The sequence below is a fragment of the Lynx rufus genome, unplaced genomic scaffold, assembly GCF_022079265.1.
Source record: "Lynx rufus isolate CCGP_SWC_20201006 ecotype Redwood Valley unplaced genomic scaffold, mLynRuf1.p SCAF_13, whole genome shotgun sequence".
NCBI lineage: Eukaryota > Metazoa > Chordata > Mammalia > Carnivora > Felidae > Lynx > Lynx rufus.
Window position 1 is genome coordinate 65,177,780 of NW_025814827.1, and position 24,754 is coordinate 65,202,533.

The 24,754-nt window shown below is 36.2% G+C and overlaps 1 protein-coding gene and 1 pseudogene across 2 annotated transcripts in view; both read right to left on the reverse strand.

Moving 5' to 3' along the window:
* Positions 1-2,504: 2,504 nt before the first annotated feature.
* MIS18BP1 (MIS18 binding protein 1) overlaps positions 2,505-24,754 on the reverse strand; it is a 58,367-nt gene continuing 36,117 nt past the window's right edge. For both annotated transcript variants that reach the window (XM_047075661.1, XM_047075660.1), the window contains 7 exons: positions 23,127-23,994; positions 14,273-14,445; positions 13,340-13,500; positions 10,714-10,862; positions 5,493-5,580; positions 3,509-3,563; positions 2,505-3,326 (listed from right to left, as the gene is read on the reverse strand). In XM_047075661.1, coding sequence (XP_046931617.1) covers positions 3,223-3,326; positions 3,509-3,563; positions 5,493-5,580; positions 10,714-10,862; positions 13,340-13,500; positions 14,273-14,445; positions 23,127-23,994 — 1,598 coding nt within the window. In that variant the 3' untranslated portion in view covers positions 2,505-3,222. The remainder of the gene's footprint in view (positions 3,327-3,508; positions 3,564-5,492; positions 5,581-10,713; positions 10,863-13,339; positions 13,501-14,272; positions 14,446-23,126; positions 23,995-24,754) is intronic.
* On the reverse strand, positions 19,099-20,973 carry LOC124508934 (40S ribosomal protein S15-like; annotated as a pseudogene).

Genomic DNA, 24,754 nt, shown 5'->3' on the forward strand with positions numbered 1-24,754 from the left:
TATTCCCACATCTGTTTTATGTGGTGTACATTTTTATTTATATAGATTATAAATTATTTTAAAAGAAAACCTGACGTTCAGTAATCATTTTCATTAACTAGATTATGAAACTCATTTTTTTATTGAAAAAAAAAAAAGTTTACTGAAGGAGCTATTAAGAAAGTAAAAGCGGGCACCTGGGTGGCTCAGTCGATTAAGCATCCAACTCTTGGTTTGGCTCAGGTCATGATCTTGCGGTTTGTGAGTTCGAGCCCCACAAAATAAACTTAAAAGTAATAGAGTTAGAGACGTATTTTAGAATTTTTCCAAAGATTATAGTACTGTGGTTGCCATTTGTTAGCATTAATAGGTTGAGGTGTCTGCCACCAACTTAGTGGTCGTAATTTTTCCTATATATAAATCATAATATCTAGAATATTTTCAATGTCCTGAATCTACCTATATATTGGATAAGGGCAGTGTGTGTGTGTGTGTGTGTATATATATATATATATATATATATATATATGTGTGTGTGTGTGTGTGTGTGTGTGTGTGTATATTGGGCAGTAGCTGTATTGTGAGATAAATGCTCTAGTAACTAGTAGAGTTGGAAATTTAACTGAGTATGTTCATCTTACCAAAAGTGTCTCAATCAAGTACAGTCAGATCCTGTTATTATGAACTGCACTTTACACTTTTTTTTGTTGTTGAAATACCATATTCAAAGAAGTGGGATATTGGCCTAGATTTGGGAAATTTAGTATAGATGAGCTGTTGAATAGGGACTTCGTTGTGCCCATAACAGTGTATCTGTGATATTATTATTTTAAGACAGACATCTCCACATTTATATCTGCAACATCTGAGGCCCTTCTTTCTAGTTAGTCTAGTGCTAATGCAGCCTTTATGGATTCCCACCCCCACCGACACCCCCATTTAGGGTTTATTCTGTTTGTCTAATTTTTCTTGCTACACTGTAGGGTAGGTGAACCAACATCACAGCGGAGAGCTCTCCTTGCCTTAGACTTGGCAGGGGCTTCAGAGCTCATCTAAATCAAATTGCTTTTTTTCTTATCAGGTGATTGAAGTGAGGCCCACAAACAAGTGACTTACTCAAGTTTACTGGGAAATCCAGAACCAGAACCCAGGAACTAGATACAATTATTTTTCACTAAAAAGTTATTCTAATTGTAAACATAGCTTCCTTGGGGTAGTATAAATTCTTTTCTGAGACTAGCAGATTTCATAGTTCTGCTATTCAATAATTCTGTCAAAGCCAGAGAGAAGTTCTAGAAGTTGTTGGCTGATGTGCAGCTATTGATTTATTTATCTCTCAGGCTCAAATTTACCCTTTAGTACCTTGCTTTGCTATAATGGACTGGACTTTTTGAATATTTCTCCCTACAGTGAGCATGATTTAAGCTTTGTCAGTAGAAGGAAAAAAGGGGCTTCTTTCTTGTTCCAGTATGTTGTTTTGCTGCTTCTTGTTCCTCTTACATGGGGTTAGCGGTGCATGTGGGTGGAGACATTTGGTGGTTCTCTGCCTTACCTCAGCAAATTCACATTGACTTGGGCAGATGACCACCTTGCAGCATCTCCCACGCAGACAACAGTGTGCTCAAATTCTTTGTGTCCACCCATCAGACAAAATATAAGTTAACACGGTATGAGGGACATAACCTAGAGGATTTCACTTACTTATGCTTGCTGTGTGCAGAGATTTATCCATATTTAAGCTGCAATAGCCTTCATACTCTTACTGGTAGCACTGAACTTTCAGCCCTGTTGATGATTAATCTTTAAGCGCACTTTTAAGTGTCCTTTGGAGGTTACTTTAACCCTTCCTAGCATAACTTATGATCTGATGGGACTAACCAGGTACCTGGCAGGTGGGATACAATAAAACTGACTAGGAAGGACATTGAAGCAGCTCCAATAGGACACAGGGAATTTGGGGGAGGGAGGGCCACACTCTTTGGTTTGTATTAAGTCTGTGCTGCATCAAAATTATCCCTTTGTTTCTCAATATAACTACCTTCTAACTCCTTAAAAGGAGTTAACGTTAACATTATCCATTAACATTAATAAGCAGCATGGTATTATACCAAATACTGACAACTTAAGTTCTACAACAGTATTTCACTCTGAAATAATCCCTCATTTGTTCCATCCATCCACAAAGACATCTAAAAGTCTTTGTGGCAGAAACAATTATGATCTCAGTCTAACTGTAATATTCTTGTAAAATCTTATGTTTCTATAAATCCTATAGTTTTATAAACTGACTAAATTCTTAAAAAAAACTATGTTTTACTAAAAATTCTGGCATTTTTTTTGAAGAAACAAGCTGAACCAATAACAAAATGCCTATCTGTTTAATTTCAATGATCCAGCAAAATACAAATCCAATGTTCTAAAAGCAAAATTTATTTGAACAATCTAACTGGAGAGAAAGGGTAAGTGAATATATACTGTAACCAGAGGAGAAATATTCTGTCAAATTTTAAAACAGAATGACAGAATAAGCTAAAAAAAAGTTTATTTCCAAAGGAGCTGTCTGAAAGGAGGAAAATAATGTTTTATTATGACATGGCATATTAACTTGACTCTTTATAATGGTAGATCAATTACGTGAACGTCTAATCCAGTCTTTAATACTAAGGCCAAATGTAAACTATGAATGTCTGCATATGTAAATAAGGCTTAATGTGACAAAATTTATTCTCTGATTCTACCTAATAAAAGTACTAAATTTACATAGGTTTCATAGCTGTGCCAATGATAAGTTTTAAGGAAAAAATCAAGTGGTAACAAATGCTAATACAGTTGTCATGAATTTGTAGCCAGCAATACAGTCTACTTTTTATTTCCCCTCCCCTACCCCTTAAGGGTAGCAACATTTTCTTGGAAGCTTTTTAAAAAAATCTGTTTAGGACATGATTTTCTTAAACAGATGCTTAAGAGAGACTTATCTAGAATATTTTAATGTTCAAAAAACAGAAATATACAAGTATGTATACAAGCAAAACAATTTTCCTTATATTTTAGTAACCTAAATCAATGAACAGCATTCTACAGAAGGATGTTTTACTCTGAATACAAACACCTAAAACCTTTGAGAAGGAATCCACAGTTTCATATGAAGGCACATTATAAGGAAAATAATATGTATTCCAAAAAAAGATACAAATACACTGTCTGCTTCTTGACAAAAATCCTGGAAATATTTTCTCATTTATACTATGCAGAATCAGAGTTTGAAAAATAATAATCTTTCTCTTCTTCATCTAAAGACTCCATAGCATTGGTGAAAAGTTTTCCAATACCAGAGTGTTCTCCTAATTCTGTAAAGAGAAATTTAATAAAAAAGATTAATATACTTCTAAAAGTAATTTCAATGAAATTGAAAATAATGAGAAACTGAATAGGTCTGCCCACCTGCAAGCAGCTAATTTTAGTACCATGTGAATAAAGAGACTATCTTACAATAGAACTGAGCTACCAGAGAAAGATACAAATAAATTACCTTTGTTATACAGAGTTTTTTTCCTTGATGTTGGAGTTGAAAACTCAGTTTCAACCTGTAAGAGAGTTCATGTTAATAGCTAAATAGTACCTCCTGTGAATTCTGCCTCAAACATAGACAGAATAAGCTTGCTTCATCCCCTGAGTACCTTGAACACGTGCCTATAACAATACCTAATCACATAAGTATCTGTGAAACATCTAATTCTCCTTTAAGTCGAATTTATCCAGAGAAAGAATACTTCTTCAATGTTATTTCCCACTGCTGGCAAACTGTAAGAAAATATTACAAACTAATGCTAAATGCTATAGAGGTTACAAGATAGTCTATGGGCCTCTGACAGTTGTCAAAATCTAGGTACTCATTCCATTCCATGACACTAGCAAAACTTAAATTGTTGATAGACAAGTTTTAAGTGTATGATGGAGACTTACTACATCAGTGCTTTTAAACTATTGGCCATGGCTGGCTATCTTTAAAAATGAAAAGGAATAGAATAGAAAATGACAGGGCATATTTACTGTATTAAGAGTAAATATTGTTGAAACTTTTTTTTTTTTTTAAACTTTTTTTTTTTCAACGTTTATTTATTTTTGGGACAGAGAGAGACAGAGCATGAACGGGGGAGGGTCAGAGAGAGAGGGAGACACAGAATCGGAAACAGGCTCCAGGCTCCAAGCCATCAGCCCAGAGCCTGACACGGGGCTCGAACTCACGGACCGCGAGATCGTGACCTGGCTGAAGTCGGACGCTTAACCGACTGCGCCACCCAGGCGCCCCTATTGTTGAAACTTTCAAGATACACGTGTTCAGATTGTGACGTAAATGTACTTTGAAATGAGTCAAAACACTATTATATCATTTAGCTCTCAAGATCATTCAGTGACATTAAATCAATATGATTTCCACACTGATGGTACATTTTACTCATATATGAACAAAACGAGCTTAGAAAGTTCAAGTAGCTTATTATAAAGCTGTATGGTCAGATCTTGAAATAAAAATTTTTTGACACTAAATCCTTTGCTCTTTCTATCCTCATGCATTGACTAAAATATTAGTCAATGAAAAAATAGGACTAAATCACAAAGATACCATAGTTTGGTAGGCTACTCAAATTATGACCCATTAAGAAAAACAAAGGCCCAGTAGTGCTTAGGATGATGTCAGAAATGCAGAGAAATAAAAATTATTAATAGGAATAGTCCTTATAGATCTATCCATATGAACTTTTCATCATTATGCAGACAGAACAGACTGAATGGATTAGGATCTTGCTACCACTCAGTATGGTCCATGGATCAGCAACATAGACACCTGGATTTGGTGAGAAATGCAGAAATCTCAAATCTGCTGGATCAGAATCTGGTGTTTAACAAGATCCATAAGGGACTTCTATGCACATTAAAGCTTGTGAAACAACTGTCAAAGCAGCCTAACTTCACACTGGCAGAATAGGAACTAGAAGCCAAACAAGTCTTTCTTACTATGTTGATTCCAGGTCCTCTGCAACAAACCAAAATTTCATTCTCATAAGGAATGTGAGACTGGAAAAAGAGAATCTAAGAAACATGGAATCTGTCTACACCTTCAATTTTAGAGATTTCTTTTGAAGAATTTAGTCTCCAGGATGATTTTAAACCAAACAGCCCAGAAGTGTCTACCATTTCCTATGGACAAATGAAACCCATAAAGATTGGATGTGATTATGTAATGCCAGTGTTTAGAAACTCTGAGAAGAATTATACTGCATGCATGCTACAGTAACAATATTTCAACATGGGCGAGGGAGGAAGAACTTGCCATAACCTGATCAGAAGGAATATACAATCAGGAGAAAAAGTGGTCTTCAACATTTTTACCTCCATAAATTATATTTCTCTAAGATTAACTACTTTGAGAGCAAGGACTTATATAACTTAAAACTCCACAATTTGCCATCTATCAATATATCAACAGATGTGATGAATAAATGAATACTTACTGTTTTTTTCTTGATATTGCCCCAGACAATGCCACCTTTACTTTTATGTTCTTTTTGCATACGAAAAACATATTTATCACAGTCATCCCTGTTTGAATACAAAATAATTTTGTCAACATTTCTTTTTTTTTTTTTTTTTTTTTTTTTTAACGTTCATTTATTTTTGGGACAGAGAGAGACAGAGCATGAATGGGGGAGGGGCAGAGAGAGAGGGAGACACAGAATCGGAAACAGGCTCCAGGCTCCGAGCCATCAGCCCAGAGCCTGACGCGGGGCTCGAACTCACGGACCGCGAGATCGTGACCTGGCTGAAGTCGGACGCTTAACCGACTGCGCCACCCAGGCGCCCCTAAACATTATATTTCTATTCACAGGTTGAACAGCAGTTGACAAAATGTGTTCCAAGCTTTACTTTAAAAATTTTTTTTAGCGTTTATTCATTTTTGAGAGACAGAAACAGAGCATGAGTGGGGGAGGGGGCAGAGAGAGAGGGAGACACAGAATCTGAAATAGGCTCCCGGTTCCGCGCTGTCAGCACAGAGCCCAACGTGGGGCTCGAACTCTTGAACTGCGAGATCATGACCTGAGCCAAAGTCGGACGCTTAACTGACTGAACCACCCAGGCACCCCTCCCAAGCTTTTCTAAAAAGTATATTTTCTGGGAAACAAAAACAAAAATAAACTATTGGGACTATATCAAAGTAAATAGCTTCCGCCTCCCCGACCCCCCCCCCCCCCCCGGCAAAGTAGATAGCTTCTGTACAGCAAAGGAAACCATCAACAAAACTAAAAGGCAACCTATGGAATTGGAGAAGATATTTGCAAATGACATATCCAACAAAGGTTTAGTATCCAAAATATATAAAGAACTTATAAAACTCAACACCCAAAAAACAATCCAATTGAAAAATGGGCAAAAGAAATAGACATTTTTTCCAAAGAAGACATCCAGATAGCCAACAGACACATGAAAAGCTGCTCAACATCACTCATCCAGGAAATACAAATCAAACTACAATGAGACAGCATCTTACACCTGTCAGGCTAAAATCAGGGGTGTCTGGGTGGTTCAGTCAGGTGTCTTTGGCTCAGGTCATGGTCTCGTGCTTCATGAGTTCAAGCCCTGAGTTGGGCTCTGTGCTGACAGCCCGGAGCCTGAGATTCTCTCTCTCCATCTCTGCCCTTGTCCTCATCTCTCTCTCAAAATAAATACACTTTAAAAAAAGAAAAAATGGCTAAAATCAGCAACACATGAAACAACAGGTGTTAGGATGTAGAAAGGGGGGAATCTTGCACTTTTAGTGGGAATGCAAATTGGTGCAGCCATTCTCGAAAACAAGAGCCTCCTCAAAAAGTTAAAACTTGAACTATCCTATGATCCAGCAATTGCACTACTAGCTATTTAACCAAAGAACACAAAAAAAAACTAATTCAAAGGGATACATGCACCCCGATGTTAAGAGCAGCACTATCTACAATAGCCAAATTATGGAAACAGCCCAAGTGTCCATCTGATGAATGGATAAAGATGTGGTATACATATACAATGGAATATTACTCAGCCATCAAAAAGAATGAAATCTTACAATGACATGGATGGAGCTAGAGAGTATAATGTTAAGCAAAATAGGTCAGAGAAAGACAAATACCATATGATTTAATTCATATGTGGAATTTAAGAAACGAGCAAAGGGAAACAAAAAGAGGCAAGCCAAGAAACAGACTCTCAACTATAAAGAACTGATGGTTACCAGAGGAGAGCTGTAGGGGGATGGGTGAAACAGGTGGTGGGTTTTAAGGAGGGCACTTGCTGTGATGAGCACTGATAATACAGAAGTGCTGAATCACTATATCATACACCTGAAACTAGTATTACTTTATGTTAACTGGAATTTAAATAAAACTACAACAAAAAGGTATATTTTTCTTTTCCATTTTTAAAAAGACCATGGTGTACTGATAGAAATGGACAAAATGCTTCAACCAAACATTTAAAAGGAAACACTGAATATGAGTATTCTAGGAAATTATGGTTTTGCTTACTGTTCATTGTCCCATTTGTGCCCTTTCCAACCACTATCTTGCTGCCTCTCTTTTCCAGAATCCAGAGGCTTCTTGTCCCTGGACTCCCTTTTATTAGACCTCTCACTCCTTTCTCCTGTTCACTTTCTTCCCCATCACATTGAATCTAACAGGTAACCATTTTAAGGATATACCTGGTGATGAAAACAATTCAGTCTTCAATTCAGTTCACAAGTCTTTTATTTCTACATAGTTACATCTTGTTTATATTCTCCACACCAACTATGAAATTTTTTTTCATTTCTTTTTACTTTCTTTCCCCTCTCATTCTTAGCAAACAGGCTTGACCCAAGTAGAGTTACAAATTGAAGCCAAACAGAATGGCTATTTCATTTCTCCCTGCAATTTCTAGTGCTGCTTATGACAGTAAATCGCAGTTGAACAACACTTCTGATTCTCTCTCTTGGCTCCAAGATCCTTTTTGATCAATGATCTTTTCCTTTATGACGATTTAGGAGCAACCTTAAAGGTATGACACATAGAAATTTCTAAATGTGTGATTGTATTAAGAGATTAATGTGAACCACAAACAATGCTGCGTAGCTAGTAAGAAGCCTAGCCAGCTGTTCAGGATCAGTACCTCATGACTCTGTTGTCAGAAGTCACTTCTGAAGTGATAAAAACTGTTTCATTATTTAAAATTGTTATAAAAAGGAAGCAATCTATTTGAGCTGGTGAGTCAAGAGATAGTGTAGAGGCCTAGGAGACATTTTTTAAAATAAAGTGTTAGTAAATATATTCATGATATAAATGAGTCTATGTATACTATGTATACTATGTAGTCTATAAGAAAAAAGAATGTATTCCTGTAATTGTAAAAGTGATACACCAAAACTCACTTAAATGTAATTCAATAACCTAGATAACAGCTGGTGATGTTTTTAGTCAAGAAATTTCCTTTCTGAATACATGCTGTTGTGAATTGGAATCATACTGTATATAATTTAACTTCTTAGCTTTTAAAAACTATTGTCGGGGTGCCTGGGTGGCTCAGTCAGTTGAGTGTCTGACTTCAGCTCAGGTCATGATCTCGCGGTCTGTGAGTTCGAGCCCTGTGTCAGGCTCTGTGCTGACAGCTCAGAGCCTGGAGCCTGCTTCAGATTCTGTGTCTTCCTTCCCCTCTGCCCCTCCCCCACTCATGCTCTGTCTCTCCCTGTCTCAGAAATAAATAAACATTAAAAAAAAAAACAAAAAAAAAAAACAAAAACTATTGTCTACTGAACACTATTCTTTGTCATTAAAAATTCTTGAAGGCATGGTTTTTAATTATTACTTATTCTATTATGTGGATAAATCCTAATTTCTTAACTTATTGGACATTTAGGTCATTTTTATATTTTCAGTATTATGTTTCATGATGAACATCTTTGTTCATACAAATTTACATACATACTTGCCCAAATATATTTCCTCAGAATTGACTCACAAAACCCAAGAGCCAAAGAGATGAGTATTTTAAAGCTTTTCATGATTTGGCCAACGTGCTTACCAAAAGCTTTGTCCAAAATTATACTCTGAATACTTTCACCTGCAATGAATACTAAATAAAAAATAAACAAAAATAATTTATGGATTGCTGGGGAAAAATTATGTTTTTAATAAATAAATGCAAATTAAAATTTCACCAAGCTTCAGGAGATGAATGAATACTTTTTTCACAGTCATTATTATTGGCTTTTGCCTCATACCCCATGGAAATTACTCTTACTAAAAACAGCGTTGTCCTGCTTGATTGCCAGATAGAATGGCTTATTTTCAGGCCTCATTTTTATTACTTTCCATTTTTTCTCTGTGTCATTCAACTGCTGGCCACCCCTGATTTTTCTTAATTTTATTTATATTTTAAGTGCTTCTTTTTTTTTTTTTTTTTTTAATTTTTTTTTTTTTCCAACATTTATTTATTTTTGGGACAGAGAGAGACAGAGCATGAACGGGGGAGGGGCAGGGAGAGAGGGAGACACAGAATCGGAAACAGGCTCCAGGCTCCGAGCCATCAGCCCAGAGCCTGACGCGGGGCTCGAACTCACGGACCGCGAGATCGTGACCTGGCTGAAGTCGGACGCTTAACCGAATGCGCCACCCAGGCGCCCCTTTAAGTGCTTCTATATTCACATAGTTCAAAATTCAAAAAGCTTCCCTCTTTTCTAGTCTCCAAGCTATCTTAGTTTCTCTTTGTAGGGATCACCCGTTTTCAATTTATGTATTCTATAAGAGATATTTCATCAAAGGAAAGCAATTCTGTATATATACACATATATATGCAAGTATATACATATACATACACAAATACACAGCTCTTATTTACACAAATGATAACACGTAATTCACGGTATCTACCTTTTTTCATTTAATAAATCGTGAACATTTTTCCGTAATAATAATTTCCTCATTAATTTCTATGGCTATATAATATACCCAATTTTTGTGATCAGTCCCAGTGGTGAGGATTCGAATTGTTTCCAGACTTTTGCTATTATAAACAATACCCTAAAAAGCTGTACATTCACTATTCTAAAAGCAGGATGGATAGGTTAAAGACTGTATTTACAATTTTGATAGGTATTTACAAATTGCTGTCTGCAGAGACTGTACTAATTTACCTTCTCACTAGTAATGCATGAGAATGGCTTTCTTTTCCTCTTAATTTGTAGGAGTGCTGTATTAGGAAAATTAGCCTTTTCCTTTGATGGGTTCCATATATTCTTTTCTCAGATTACTGTTGACCTTTTGATTGCTTAGGGTGGTTGGTATGGGGTAAAACTTTTTATTTGGTTGACTTCACCATTTGTTTTGTTAGTGTTTTCTGAGTCTTGCATCATAGTTAGAAAAGACTTTCACTAATCTACAATTATAAGATAATCCTCCAAGGTTTCTTTAGGTATATTTTATAGTTAAATTTGTTACATGCAAAACTTTGATCCATTTGGAATTATCCTGAGGTAAAGTGTGAGCTGTGTGTGTCCCTACACTACTGAACCACACCCCTACTTGTTGAAACTGTCCATCCTTTACCTCTAGAAACTATCCTTTCTTGATTTCCTTTTTCATGATGCCTCTTCTCATTATTGACATCTACTCTCTTCAACTCATGAAATGCCAAATGCTGATGCAGAGATTACAGTATCATATGCATATTTACCTATTTATAGAGGCTAGCATGCCAGGACTGACATGCTGACACTGAGGAGTTTTTGCCAATGGAAAGACAACTGATGATGGAGTTGTTGGATTTTTGTCCATACTGGGCAGAATATCATCCTCTTCTGCACTGTCCTGGAGACTTGGCAACTAAAAAACAAATATTTCTTACTAGCCAGCAGGCTCCCCTAAGAATGGGATTTCTCATTATCACTAAATATTTTTGGGTGGGATAGAACAGAACCTTAACCTCTAAAAAAACCTTATTTTCTATTGTGTTAAATGGAGACAATGACAAAGTTGTGAAAAGACCAGTGTCAGCAAATGTTTTCTGTAATGAGTTAGTATATACTTTAAGCTTTGTGGTGCATACAGTCTCTGTCCCAAATATTAAACTCTGCTGTTGTAGCATGAAATCAGACATAGCTATGTAAACAGTGAGCATGTCTATGTGCCAATAAAATTTTGTTTATAGAAAATGTGGTCCACCGGATTTGATCCATGGGTCATGGTTTGCTTACCTTTGTGTAATCAGAACAAAACAGAATTAATTCACTGAATGTTATGGGAACTCAAGCAAGTATTAAACTTTTGTGTATATATATTTCTAGTAAACAGCAATTCAATCATTAAGATTTTATCTAAGTTTACATCAAAACATTAGAAAAAGCGGATTTATCCCACAGAAAATGAACTTACTTCACTGCTTTCTACGTTTTATTATTTTTGTTTTTAAAATGTCGCTACTATGGGGCGCCTGGGTGGCGCAGTCGGTTAAGCGTCCGACTTCAGCCAGGTCACGATCTCGCGGTCCGTGAGTTCGAGCCCCGCGTCAGGCTCTGGGCTGATGGCTCGGAGCCTGGAGCCTGTTTCCGATTCTGTGTCTCCCTCTCTCTCTGCCCCTCCCCCGTTCATGCTCTGTCTCTCTCTGTCCCAAAAATGAATAAACGTTGAAAAAAAAAAATTAAAGAAAAAAATGTCGCTACTATTGCATTTAAGCCAAAACATATGTAAAATCTGAAATGATGGTAGAATTATATAAAGGATATAACCTCTAAAGGACCATGGTTGTTATGCAGGGAACACAGTAAGAGACTCAGCTGGCTCCTTTAGAGATCTCCCTTTACAACCTGTGTAGGCAAAAGGAGCCTAGATAATGATGTTACTAAATTCTTAAGGCATTTGTGTAGCCTTTTAATATTGGAGATAATGTAACAATATTAAGAAATGAGGGGCACCTGGGTGGCTCAGTTCATTAAGCATCCAATCCTTAATTTCAGCTCAGGTCATAATCTCACAGTTTGTGGGATCAAGTCCTTGCATTGGGCTTCACCTGCCAGCACAGAGCCTGCTTGGGATTCTCTCTCTCTGCCCCTCCCTTGCCCCTGTGTGCTTGCTCGCTCTCTCTCAAAATAAATAAAGTTAAAAAAATATATTAAATGAGTAAATTAAAAAATTATCCCTGAAGGTTAGCTCACTAAAAAATTTTATACTTCTATCAGTTGTCTATATCTACCCATTTTTGCATTAACCTTAATATTCTTAACATTTATATTTATATTCTAGAAATAGTCTCAAATTTGTACTTTATATTGTATTTGACCATTTACGAAGAACATCCTTATTGGATATAGGCTGCTTCCAGTTTTTTGCTGTAAAGATAAACCTGCAATGAAGGTCTTTGTGGAGACTTTTGGCTTCTTTTGAATTTCTTAGGATAAATTTCCATGAACAGAATTAGTCTTATGGCTCTCAAATATTGCCATGATGCTTTACAAAAGGTATGATTCACTTATACATCCACTGATGTATGACTATTTCAAAGTTTCCACTGCTTTTTGTTATGGAAATTTTAACTTTTTTTGTAAAAGATTCTGTAATTTAGAATATATACATATGATTTACTTTGTTTTCCTCCAATTGCTAGCCAGTATAACTAACCACTTTTCCAAGTATTCATTCAGCCTTTAAAATATTTTCTTGCCCACTTTTCCCCTGTGATCTTGACAATTTTTAGTATTCCAGTAACATCTGAATGAGTTCTTCATATTATAAGCATTCTTTATTTGTTGTAAATATTTTTCCCCAATTGAAGTTTTTAGTTGTATGATTTTCATACTACAAAAATTATTTTATACATTCAAATGTCAACTTCGTGCTGTCATCTAATCCTTCCATTGAATTTACTATAGAGTAGGTAATAATCTTTTCTTACCACCTTTTTTTTTTGTTTTTAAGTAGGCTTCATGCCCATTGCCAAGCCCAATGTGGAGCTTGAAATCATGACCCTGAGATCAAGACCTGAGCTGAGATCAAGGGTCAGATGCTTAACTGACTGAGCCACCCAGGTGCCCCATCACCTTTTTAAATTTGCCTCATTACATACGAAATTTTAAATACAGACGTTTAGCCTATTTCTGGGTTTTCAATTTGGCTCTACAACCATTACACTGATGAGAACAGCATGTACTGGCAGACTGCTTCCTACAGTACATTTTGGGTGATGTCTGTATAGGCTATCAATCCTTGGCCTAAATACTAGGGATGAACACTAACCATATATAAAAATGAAAGATGTAAAAGTCAATATAAAGAGAGCAATTATTTCATGCATTTAAGACTCTTACCACTACTCTCTGGTTCTGCAAAGGTGTTGTACTGAAAAAATCATCATGATCATCTTTTGGCAACTGTTCCAGAAAATTCCTCATTTGCTGCTTCCTTTTAAGAGTTCCCACTTTGGCAGTTATCTTAATCATTTGCTTCTTATCAGCATCACCTATTTTGCCTTAAGAGTTAGCAAACATTTTGATAAGGATTCATTTATAGTAAGTGCTTTAAAGTTAACAGACTTTACAAAACCTAAACTGTTTATCTGTATTAAGTATACTCATCTACTATTAGTAAATCTCCTATATAGCAAATTATTTTTTCTATACTGGGATCTATGCAGTATGACTAGCCCACAAGATACTCATGAAGAAACTACCTAAGATTAGCCAGTGTGAGGTGAAAAAGTTCTATACCCTGTGAGAAAGGTTACCTCCCATATTCCCCTTGCTGAATGCCTAATTTATTGATTTTGCAAAAATATAAACCTTACTGGATTAGGGTAGGGATAGGATATGCTCTAAAGCTTAGTACAAGCCCTGTCATAAACCCTGAGCAGGAATGCGTACTCCTGGGGAGTACAAAAACTAAATTTATTTTGGATTTTATTATGAAATTTCTAGAAGGTCTTTCCCAAGTGGCCTCAGATTAGAATAGACTCTTTGAACAATAATCCAGATATTGGAATCTTTGGATCTAACTGCATATCTAACTAACTGCATCTAGTTTCCTAGAACAAACTCAAAGCACAAGGCTGCTAAGGCTACTATTGATAGAAGTAACTGTCTAGATAAGACTTAAAAATTAAATAATGACCTTTATAGTTCTTTCTAGCTTTAACATTTTGAGAAAACACCTATAAGATGATACATAGATAAATATAAAATACATCTAGTGACTAATCAGAAATCAATACTGAGAACTAGGCAAAAACAATTTATAAAGATTACCATTTTGGCCTTTGGGATTAACTGGTTTTTTCTTAGTGACAGGTTTCTGGGATTCTTTTCCTCTGGGGTCTTCCATGTATTTCCTCTGGCATTCTTCAGCAGATCGAGAACCTACAGCCATTGCTACATCTGACCAGAAACCAGGTTTGTGCTTTGGAAAAGATGCAAAAGCACTATGGAAGACCAAAACCAATTAAAGAACCAGAAATTCAAATCAATAAAAACAACCTCCTGAATGCATACCACTAAATCAATGAGATTTATTCAGCTAAAGGAATCATTCTAGATAACTGTTTGAAAAGACGATACTATTATTTCCACTCAGTAACTTACTTGAGTGCTTAAAATATAAAGGTGTAATTTTACATATTGAGTAGATACCTTCTATTTTGTTGTATTCTATGAAACCTGAACAATCATCCCAGGTCTTTTTTTCAATATCTTTTTCCTAAGTCCACCTATCAGTGATTTGATCTTCTGGGGGACTCTAGCATGACTAACTTTTCAACAATGTTGCTCAAACCTTGCTGGTGCTAAGTATATTGGAAAATGAGCTCTTAGTTCCTATATACTCTAGGTTATAAATTCTTATTAAAAAGTGTTATTCTTGGGGCACCTGGATGGCTCAGTTGGTTAAGCGTCCAACTCAGTTTCAGCTCAGGTCATGGTCTCACAATTCATGGGATCAAGCCCCATGTAGAGCTCTATGCTGTCAGCTTAGGATCCTCTCACATCCTATCTGCCCTCCCCCACTAGTGCACACAGGCTCTCTCAAAACAAACTTTTTTTAAAAGTATTATTCTTGCTTTCACTCTATTATAATTTACAGAATGTGATGTTTTATATATAATTGAGGGAAATGAAAACTGAAAGAGAAAAAAACTGTTAGTCAATATAAGGTTGTCATCTAACTTAACAAATGAGTTACATTCTAAAGTTTATTTGTAAATATTTAGAAACTGGTACATGTATTTCTGCTCCCCTCCCTCCCAAATATATTTTACATATTGCAGTTAAGCTGGCAGTTCAGCCAGAAAAGATCTAATTAACCTATGCAGCGTTATTATGCTGGTAAATTTTTAAAATCAGCTCTCACTGAAATAGTCCTTATTTGTAGTGTTTGCCAATTTCCATATTGTAAATAACTATTGTGGCTGATTTCAAGCTACCAACAAGATGTCTCTGAATGTGGAATAAGAAATGTGTGATGGGACACAATTATACAGAATTTCCACCATACAGACAAATGATGTGAAGAACTTAAGGCATATATAACAATAATAAAATTTAGTACAATAATTAGGAAGTGATGAGTTAGGGTATTAATAAATTTACTTGTAAATCTGTGTGAATCTGATCTTGTGAATGGGCACCAGGTGACTACAGAATACCACTCATTCCATGTATAAAAGGAAGACAAATACTTATTGTTAATGAATGCTCTACTCTTTTGCACATAATCATTCTACAGGTGTTCTAAAGTGGAGAACTAAAAGGATATGGAGGCTCAAGCTTCCATTTGTGTACATTGTTTTCCATTTGTGTACATCATTAATTTGCAAGTGTAGAACTGCTAGGACTATGTTTCATGATAAAAATACTTAATGCGGGGCACCTGGGTGGCTCAGTTGGTTAAGCGTCCCACTTCGGCTCAGGTCATGACCTCACAGTTCGTGGGTTCGAGCCCCGTGTTGGACTCTGTGCTGACAGCTCAGAGCCTGGAGCCTGTTTCAGATTCTGTGTCTCCCTCTCTATCTGCCCCTCCCCTGTTCACACTCTGTCTCTGTCTCATGAATAAATAAGCATTAAGAAAATTAAAAAATAAAAATACTTAATGCATTTAATGAGAAATTAGTCTTTAATTAACACATCTCTAGTTTATCCTAGATAATTTTTAAAGGCAAATATAGTCATGTCACTCCAATTCTACTTAAAACTTGCTTTCATAGGTGACAGAGGAAGAAAAAAGCAACTTGCTTTTATAATTCCCTAGCATGAAAACCACCAAAGCATTTAATATGACTTTCATTGTTCTGGTCTCTCTAGTCTCATCCCGTACTGTTCGTCCCTCATTTTTCTGTACTCCACTTATTTTGGCCTTCTTTTAGGATTTCTAAATGTGTTTTCCTCCTATCCACTTTTACATATGCTGTTTTATTTCAAATGAACTTATCATGGAAATTTGGCTTAAATAATTCTTATTTGTCCTTCAGATCTTAGTTCAAGTATCTGCTTAAGCTAAGTCAGATGTCCCTGATCTATATTCTCCTAAACTTAAGAGTGATTATTTGCTAACTAGGTTATAAGCATGATGAGTACAAAACTGGGCTGCAACTCAGAGTCATTGGAGTTTAGATCAGAAGTACAAGCAAGCAGGGCACCTGGGTGGTTCAGTCAAGGTTAAGTGTCCGACTCCAGCTCAGGTCATGATCTTGTGGTTCCTGAGTTTGAGCCCCACATCGGGCTCTGTGTGGACAGCTCGGAGCCTGGAGCCTGCTTCAGATTCTGTGTCTCTATCTCTGTCCCTCCCTTGCTCACACTTAGTCTCTCTCTCTCAAAACTAAATGAACATTAAAAAAAAAGTACGAGCAAGCAAATAAGGCAGTAAAACAAGTAAACAGATTCATAAAATCAGTCCCTTAAGATTTCAATTTAGTAGGTTTGCATTGGCAACACTTCACATTTTTCAGAAGTTCCTCAGGTGATTGTTCTGCTGTGCAGTCAGGATTAGAATTACTTTATGTTAAAAAAAAAAGAGCATTATATCCCAATTGAGTGGGTAGCAGGAATACGTGATGACAAAGAAAGGTTACAGGGAAGAGGTGACTGATATGTGAGGGAAAATTTGAAGGATGGATAAAATATAACAGTTGAAAATGAGGCAACAGTATTGACAAAGAAATGAAGATGAGGAGACAGGACATAAGGTTAGGGAATAGACAGTGGTTCATATTTATAGTATGGTAAATTTCAAAGGAACAGCTGCAGATTAGAGCTTTGAAAAAACGAGAGAGCCCAAACCCAAGCTTGCCATATCTAAATATTTTAGTAGTATGCAGTCTAGGCACCTTAACATATATTTTTTTAAGTTAACATACAGTAAATGGTCTTTTTGCATATGGTTCTATGAATCTTAATGGATAAACAGATTTGTAGAGCCATGATCACAGTTAGGATACAGAACTGTTCCATTACACCGAAAAAAATTCCTAGTGCATCCTCTTTGTTGTTGTCCACCACTATAATCACCAGCAATTGCTGATCTCTTTTCTTAGTTTTTTCTTTCCAGAATGTGATATAAATGGAATCATACAGTATGTACCCATTTGATCTGGCTTTTTTCACTTGGCATAATGCCTTTAAAATTCATTCAAGTTGTTACACACACCGATAGTTCTTACTTTTTATTACACAGTCGCCCATTCATTTAAGAGTGTACCATGGTTTATGTAGAAAGTTCCATGGAAGCCAACAGAACTGAGCTCTATAAAACCACCATATAAAGTTGTTTGTGAACTTCTGTGCTCACACCACAAATTATGACATATTTTCATTTCTGTTCAGCATTTTTTTTTCTCTTGAGACTTTGTCCTTTTTGACCCATGGATTATTCACAAATATGTTATTTAACTTTCAACTGCTTGGAAATGTTCCTTTTTCTTTTATTGATTTGTAGTTTAATTCAACTGTGATGAGAGAACACCCTCTGTATGACTTCAGTTATTTTAAATTTGTTAAGGTTTGTTTTGTGACCTAGTCAATGTTCTATCAGGTGAATGATCCATCTACCCTTGGGGAAAAAAATGTATTTCTTTCCCTATTGTTGAATGGAATGTTACACAAATGTTGATTAGATAGTTGGTGGATGGTGGTGTTCAGTTCTTGTATCCTTGCTAGTTTTGTCTACTAGTCAACCATTACAAGAGAAAAGCATTGAAGTTTCCAACTATAAATGTAGTTTTAACTTTTCAGTTCAGTTGTTTCCTTTTAGTTATGTCAGATTTTGATTCATGTATTTTGCGGGTTCGGTGCATATACATTTAGGATTGCTCTCTTCCTGGTGAACTCACAGTTCTATCATTTTGTAATGTTCTTTATCCTTGATAATTTTCTTTGTACTGAAATCTTTGATAGGGTACAGCCACTCCAGCTATGAGTGTGCATGGTATTTTTCTACCCTTCTACTTGTAACTTATCTATTCATATTTGAAGTGAGTTTCTTTTACATGGTAATAAAATGGAATGTTTTTAAATTCATTCCGACAATCTGTTTTTTAAATGGTGCATTCAGATCTCTAACATAATGTTTGGATTCAGGTCAACCATTTTATTTGCTTTCTGTTTTGTTTCCTATTTCTCTATTTCTTTTCTGTATTTTTTTTTCAGTATTTGATCTATTGTATATAAAAAAAATCTTTGTAGTTGTTAGTAGTTGCTCTAGTGATTACTACATACTTAAGTTTTTTACTGCTTCAAGTGGAATGTAAAAATTTACCATCTTCTCCATTCTTCTTTATGTTGTTATGTATTAAATTTACATATATTGAAAACCCCACCATACAATGTTAATATTTGCTTTCAGCCATTAAACATTTTAAAGAACTCAAGAGAACAATTTATTATATATCCAGATACCATTTCTCTTGCTATTCCTTCATACCTGATACTGACTGCCTCCTTCCTCTGTCCTCTGTCCTCTCCATTCTGTTATTGAGCCTATCTAGTAAGTTTTATATTTTGATTATCCTATTTTCCCAGTTCTAAAATTTCCATTTGATCCTTCTTTTTATCTTCTATTTCTCTCTGAGATTTTCTAAATTTCTGTTCTTTTCAAGAATGTATGCTCTTGGTTCCTGGAGTTTTCTTTTTTCTTTTTTTTTGACTAGAGAAGTCTGTGTCTTTATTGGCTAAACAGGCTACTTGGGAGAGATGAAACAGGAGGAGTAGGTGGCCCAGATGCTGGGCCTGTCCTGCTTCAAAGGCTTGTAGGTGGTGAAGAACTTGCCCAGGTAGTGGTCAATCACCTTGGGCTTAATTTCCACCTGGTTGAAGGTCTTGGCATTGTAGACAGCCACCACACTGCCCACCACCTTGGGCAGGACGATCATGTTCCACAGGTGCTTCTTAACCACCTCGGACTTCTCCATGGGGAGAGCATCCTTCTGAGGCTTCCTCTGCAAACTTCCGTTCAGCTGCCACCACTGCACAGCCCCATACAGCTGCATCAACGGCTTGTAAGACGCGTCCAGCAGCTGGTCTAGATCCACACCGTGGTATGAGAACTTATGGGAAGGTGTGCTTCTTCTGCTCTACTTCTGCCATCTTGTCAGCCTTTTTTTCTGAAGCAATTTTATATACCTGCTTCAGAATCTTGTCAGATAATTTCAACATCTGTGTCATCCTAGCAATGGCATCTGTTCTTTTTTTTCCTATGAGAGTTAAAAATTTTCCTGGTTCTTCATATACTGACTAATTTTGGATTATTTCCTAGGCATTTAAAAATACTATAAAACTCTGGGTCATGTTTATATCCTATGGAGAATGTTAATATTTTTGTTTTAGCAGGCAATCAACCTGGTTGTAACAACTATAAATTCTAGTCAGTCTTTTGTGGTTGCAGTTTCAGTATCAGTTCCATTTTTAAAGTTTTGCAGTGATATTAAAATATTCTGTGTAGGAGACACTGAGTGGCTGGCTTGGAAACTGGGGGCCAGTCTACCTCTTAGTTCAGTTGTCAGTCTTGGGTATGCTGTTTAGGATCAAATCCTTAAATGCTCAACTCAGGAGTGAGATCTAAAATTCATAAACAACTTTATATAAGGTTGTTTTCCCTAGATTTTCCCTTTGCAACTTTTAGTTCCCCAGGATTCCTGTTTTTGGTTCTTTGGCAGAAAGCTAGGGCTTTAGTTACCCAACTCTGGAGTACATATCACACAACTGCATCTTTCTGCAGTGTCAAGCACAAAAGACAGAAAAAGAAACATGTAACACAAGTTGCCCTACACTTTCTGAGTCCTATATTCCAGAAGAGAAGGTTTCCTACTTTCAGAGTTTTAGGTGCATATGGGCTCCATATGCTGCTGTGATTTTTACCCCTGCAGGACTGTATGCAGACTGGGCCATAAGAGAAAGGAGAAAAGAAAAAGAAAACTGGGGATTTCTTTCACTGTTTCTGAGTGTTAGTAGTCCCCTTCCCTCTTCCTCAAGCCAAAAATATAAGGCTTTTCTTTGAACTCTCTTAGTCATGCCTCAGCAACAACTTCTAATTTTTAAGTGGCCTTAATCTAGGTTAAGGAACACCAGAGGAAAACTGGAAATCTGCCCCCACTTCAGTGTTACTTAAAATTCTAGTCTTTCTGGGAATGCCTGGGTGGCTCAGTCATATTCCTGATTTCCTCATCTTACTGGGAACTGGAATCTTTGCAGTTCAGGTATTAAAATAATCTTCTTAGATGATATGGATATACAGTAAAGGTTGAGAACCTTTACTATAACGAAACAACAGGAGAGACAGCTGGAAAGATAATTAAGGTAAAGTATGATATGCTGTCAATTTAAGGCAGAATGATCTCCATATAATTTGAAAATGAGTAAGAATGCAGTGAAGGTTTCTGATGTTAGAATCACAACTATACATTAAAACTAACCTGGGGGCGCCTGGGTGGCTCGGTTAAGCGTCTGACTTTGGCTCAGGTCATGGTCTCGCGGTCCGTGGGTTCGAGCCCCGTGTCAGGCTCTGTGCTGACAGCTAGGAGCCTGGAGCCTGTTTCAGATTCTGTGTTTCCCTCTCTCTCTGACTCTCCCCCATTCATGCTCTGTCTCTCTCTGTCTCAAAAATAAACATTAAAAAAAAACACAAAAACTAATCTGGAGAGGGGCGCCTGGGTGGCTCAGTCCATTAAGCGTCTGACTTCAGCTCAGGTCATGATCTCACAGTCTGTGAGTTCGAGCCCCACATCGAGCTCTGTGCTGACAGCTCAGAGCCTGGAGAGTGCTTCAGATTCTGTGTCTCCCTCTCTCTCTCTGCCTCTCCCCAACTCATGCTCTCTCTCTCAAAAATAAATAAAACTTGAAAAAAAATTTAAAGAAACACGAATCTGAAGATATATAAAACAGATCACCAGATGAAAACAACAAAGTACAAATACAAGGCTACTTCCATTAAAGTAGGCAGGCATTAAAAGTCTGAAAAAAAGTAGTGTCAAGAAAGGGTGCAGATGGAATGGTCCTGTGGGAAAATCTATAGTTCCTTGGGAACTAATTAGATTTTTTAATTTTTACTTTTCATTTTATTTATTATTTTTTATTTTTTTACAAAGTTAGACACGAATAAAAAACACTGGGAAGGGGTAACCCCCTCATCCCCAGGAGTGGGCCAGGGGGACAGAGGCTACCTGAGGTATCAATAATGATCAAGGAGTTAAACCTAGTTGACTGAAAGAATTCCATTTTCAGAATCAGGAATGTCAGACAAAGTAGATAGGCAGGGAAAAAATGTTTAGTTTTTGACATATTAAGTGAGAATCTCTGTAAATGAGATTTATAGAGAGATGTCCAACAGGCAAAGGGAAATAAAAATCTAAATATAAGAATTTAGAACTAGAGATACAGATTTGGGAATCCCTGTCCAAAGAGTAAAGTTAGAACTATAGAAGGAAAAGACCATTGAAGACTACATTATAATAGGAAGAAAGCATCCAAAAACAAGAACTATGGAGAAGAAGGAAAATTATCTTAACTACCTGAAAATAAGACAGAGAAGGAACACTTAAGAAATTAAAAAAGGAGCGTAGTGGCACAGAGATGCCTGAGGAATAGTGTTTCAAGAAGGTAGATCTGAAAATAAATTCCAAATATAAGGTTAGGGAGTACTCAAGCAAGTGAATCACTGAATGTAGTATGTTTCTATGCTCTTCACTCTGATCAATCACATCTTCCTTTCTACTAGATCATTTCCATCAACACCACCATACTCTGGCATGAGTCCTCTTACAAACAAGCAATCAAACATATGTCTTCCCTTATCTTCACATTCTTCTATTACCTATCCATTTTGTTGTCCCCTATCACTGCCAATTTCTTGTGTTGTCCACCTAGGTTGTTTTTACTCTTTCACTCACTCTTCATTGCTCAGCTATGTTTTAGCTTCCAGTGCTACTACACTACTCAAACTGCTTGTCAAGGCTATGCAGCCAAATCCAATTCTTGTCATACTTGGTTTATTACTAGCACTAACCATGAAACCTTGGATGCATCACCTAATTTTTGAGGCTATTTCTATTCTATAAATGCAGGGAAAAGAGCATCTTAAATAATCTGCAGGTCTGAATTCAGCTTTAAGGTTTTAAAACAGAAAAAATAACAATAAAATATTTCTTAAAATATGAAGATCTGGGAGAGCAGCATTTGTCTATGTTAAAATATTTTCCACACCCTGAGGTATAAGTGGCAAATAAATCATACTGTATACAGTGTACATGGGATCACTTTATATACATTTCATGGGGAAATGATCACCACAATCAAGATAAATGACACATCCATCCCCCACACAGTTACCCTTTTCTTGAGGGGGAGGGTAGTTGTCTTGAAATATTAAATGGAAAGAAAAGAAGGTTAACTTTTCCTTTGCTCATATGCAAGTTGTAGAGATGGCCACAAAGTACCTAGTTAGAAGTTTTATCTGTATTCTCCCTATATTCTTTGTATAAATTGTTATTTCTCTCCATGTGTTTTTGGATATTTTCCATTTTAATGATTAGAGGTCACTAAATCAGCCCTTTATTGGAATTTTTAGGTTTTCAACTGTTGTGTGGCCACTCTAGATATTTCAGAGTCAAATCTAACTACTTACCAATGAAGTTTCTGTAATTCCTTCTCATTCCATTCCTCATCCTGAATTAAACCAGGAAAACATTCAATGGGACGCCTGTTTGTCTCATCAGATCTGATCGCCTCAAAAACTGGAAACTCATTCCTAATACCAGACTTCTGAAGATTTTCTTTAGCAGAACATCTAGCTTTCTTTTGTTTGATATAAAATTCACTTTCACTCTCTTCAGTTTCAGATTCAGAAATCACTGGGATTTTCCTTGTGGTGTTTCTTGTGCTTTTCCTCAGGTGAACCACTGTTTCTTCAGTATTTCTTGCTGTATTTTTCTTAGCAACTGCAGCTTTCCTTCTAATTCCCTTTTCTGTTTCACTCTCTTCACTAGACAAATCTGATGAGGACTGCTGCTTGTAAAATGACATAGACACATTTTTTATTTTCTTCGATTTTGGTAACAACCTTGCATTTTTCTTAAAGTCAGAGGTGACCATTTGTTCTTTTTTAGGACTAGATATTTTGATTTTCTGGTTGACAGTGAGTAAATCACATTCACTGCAGTCTTCCTTGTTTTTACTTTCATGGCCCTCACTAAACTCAAATGCATTTTTGAAGGTTTTTGTGGGCTTACTGATCAAACTGGTAGTTTCATTTAAGTCTGATTTACTTTCTTTTTGATGCTTTGGCACTGCAAAATCTGTAACTGCTTTAATGGTGCTATAAGAGAGATTATACTTCATGCATTTTTGTTCTATCACTTTTTTAGATTTAAGTGGTGTCATTAAAATATAAGCTTTCTTCGGATTAAGAGCCATACATTTTCTTTCTTCGTCCAAGAAAAACGGTTGCCTTAAGGTCAGAATGTCAATGGATACATTCGATTCTTCAGTTCTCTCTTTAATTTCATAAGACAAAACCAAAGATCAAAATCTCAAATTAGCTACAAACAAAGCACAGAATTTTTTTTTCTAAAATAAAATATATATATTTTTTCTCCATAAACTCCATTGTACACACTACTGCCATTATTAGTTTTTCAGAAGCACCGGTTGATTCAGATTACTGCCCCTTCAATTGTAAACATATTTTTTATACCAACCGGTCCTTGACTTCTTAAAGTCTACTTAGTGTACATATAAGCTCCTCTGTCTGGCCTTCAATGTAGTTCTAATCTCTCACTGTACTCAAATGTGAACCAAATTCCATGTCTACTACACCACGGTTTTCCTGATTCTCAACTTTTCCCTAATATCATTCTACATGGAAAGTTTTCTTCACTCAAAAACCAAATCACTACCTGCTTCAATTCCATTCTATAACCCACCTAATCCACAAACTTTATCCTGATTCTCTCAATTGAATGAAAACTCTCCTTCAAATTTCCAGAATACTTTTAAATAATGCCATGTTTGACAATGTGCCTTGCATTATACTTAACAAATTTGTCTTTGAAGTAGACTGAAAAAAAAAAATCCTTAATGGTATGAATTTTGTTTTTGCTTTTGGAATCTTTTTTTCTTTTCTTTTTTTTTTTTTTTTCGCAGTTAGTACAGAGTCTTTCACACGTACAGTAAATGATAAATCAGTATTTGTTAAATCTTATTTAGGTGACATAAGAAAACCAGTAAGGTTGCAAAACCTTACTAGGTATGTAA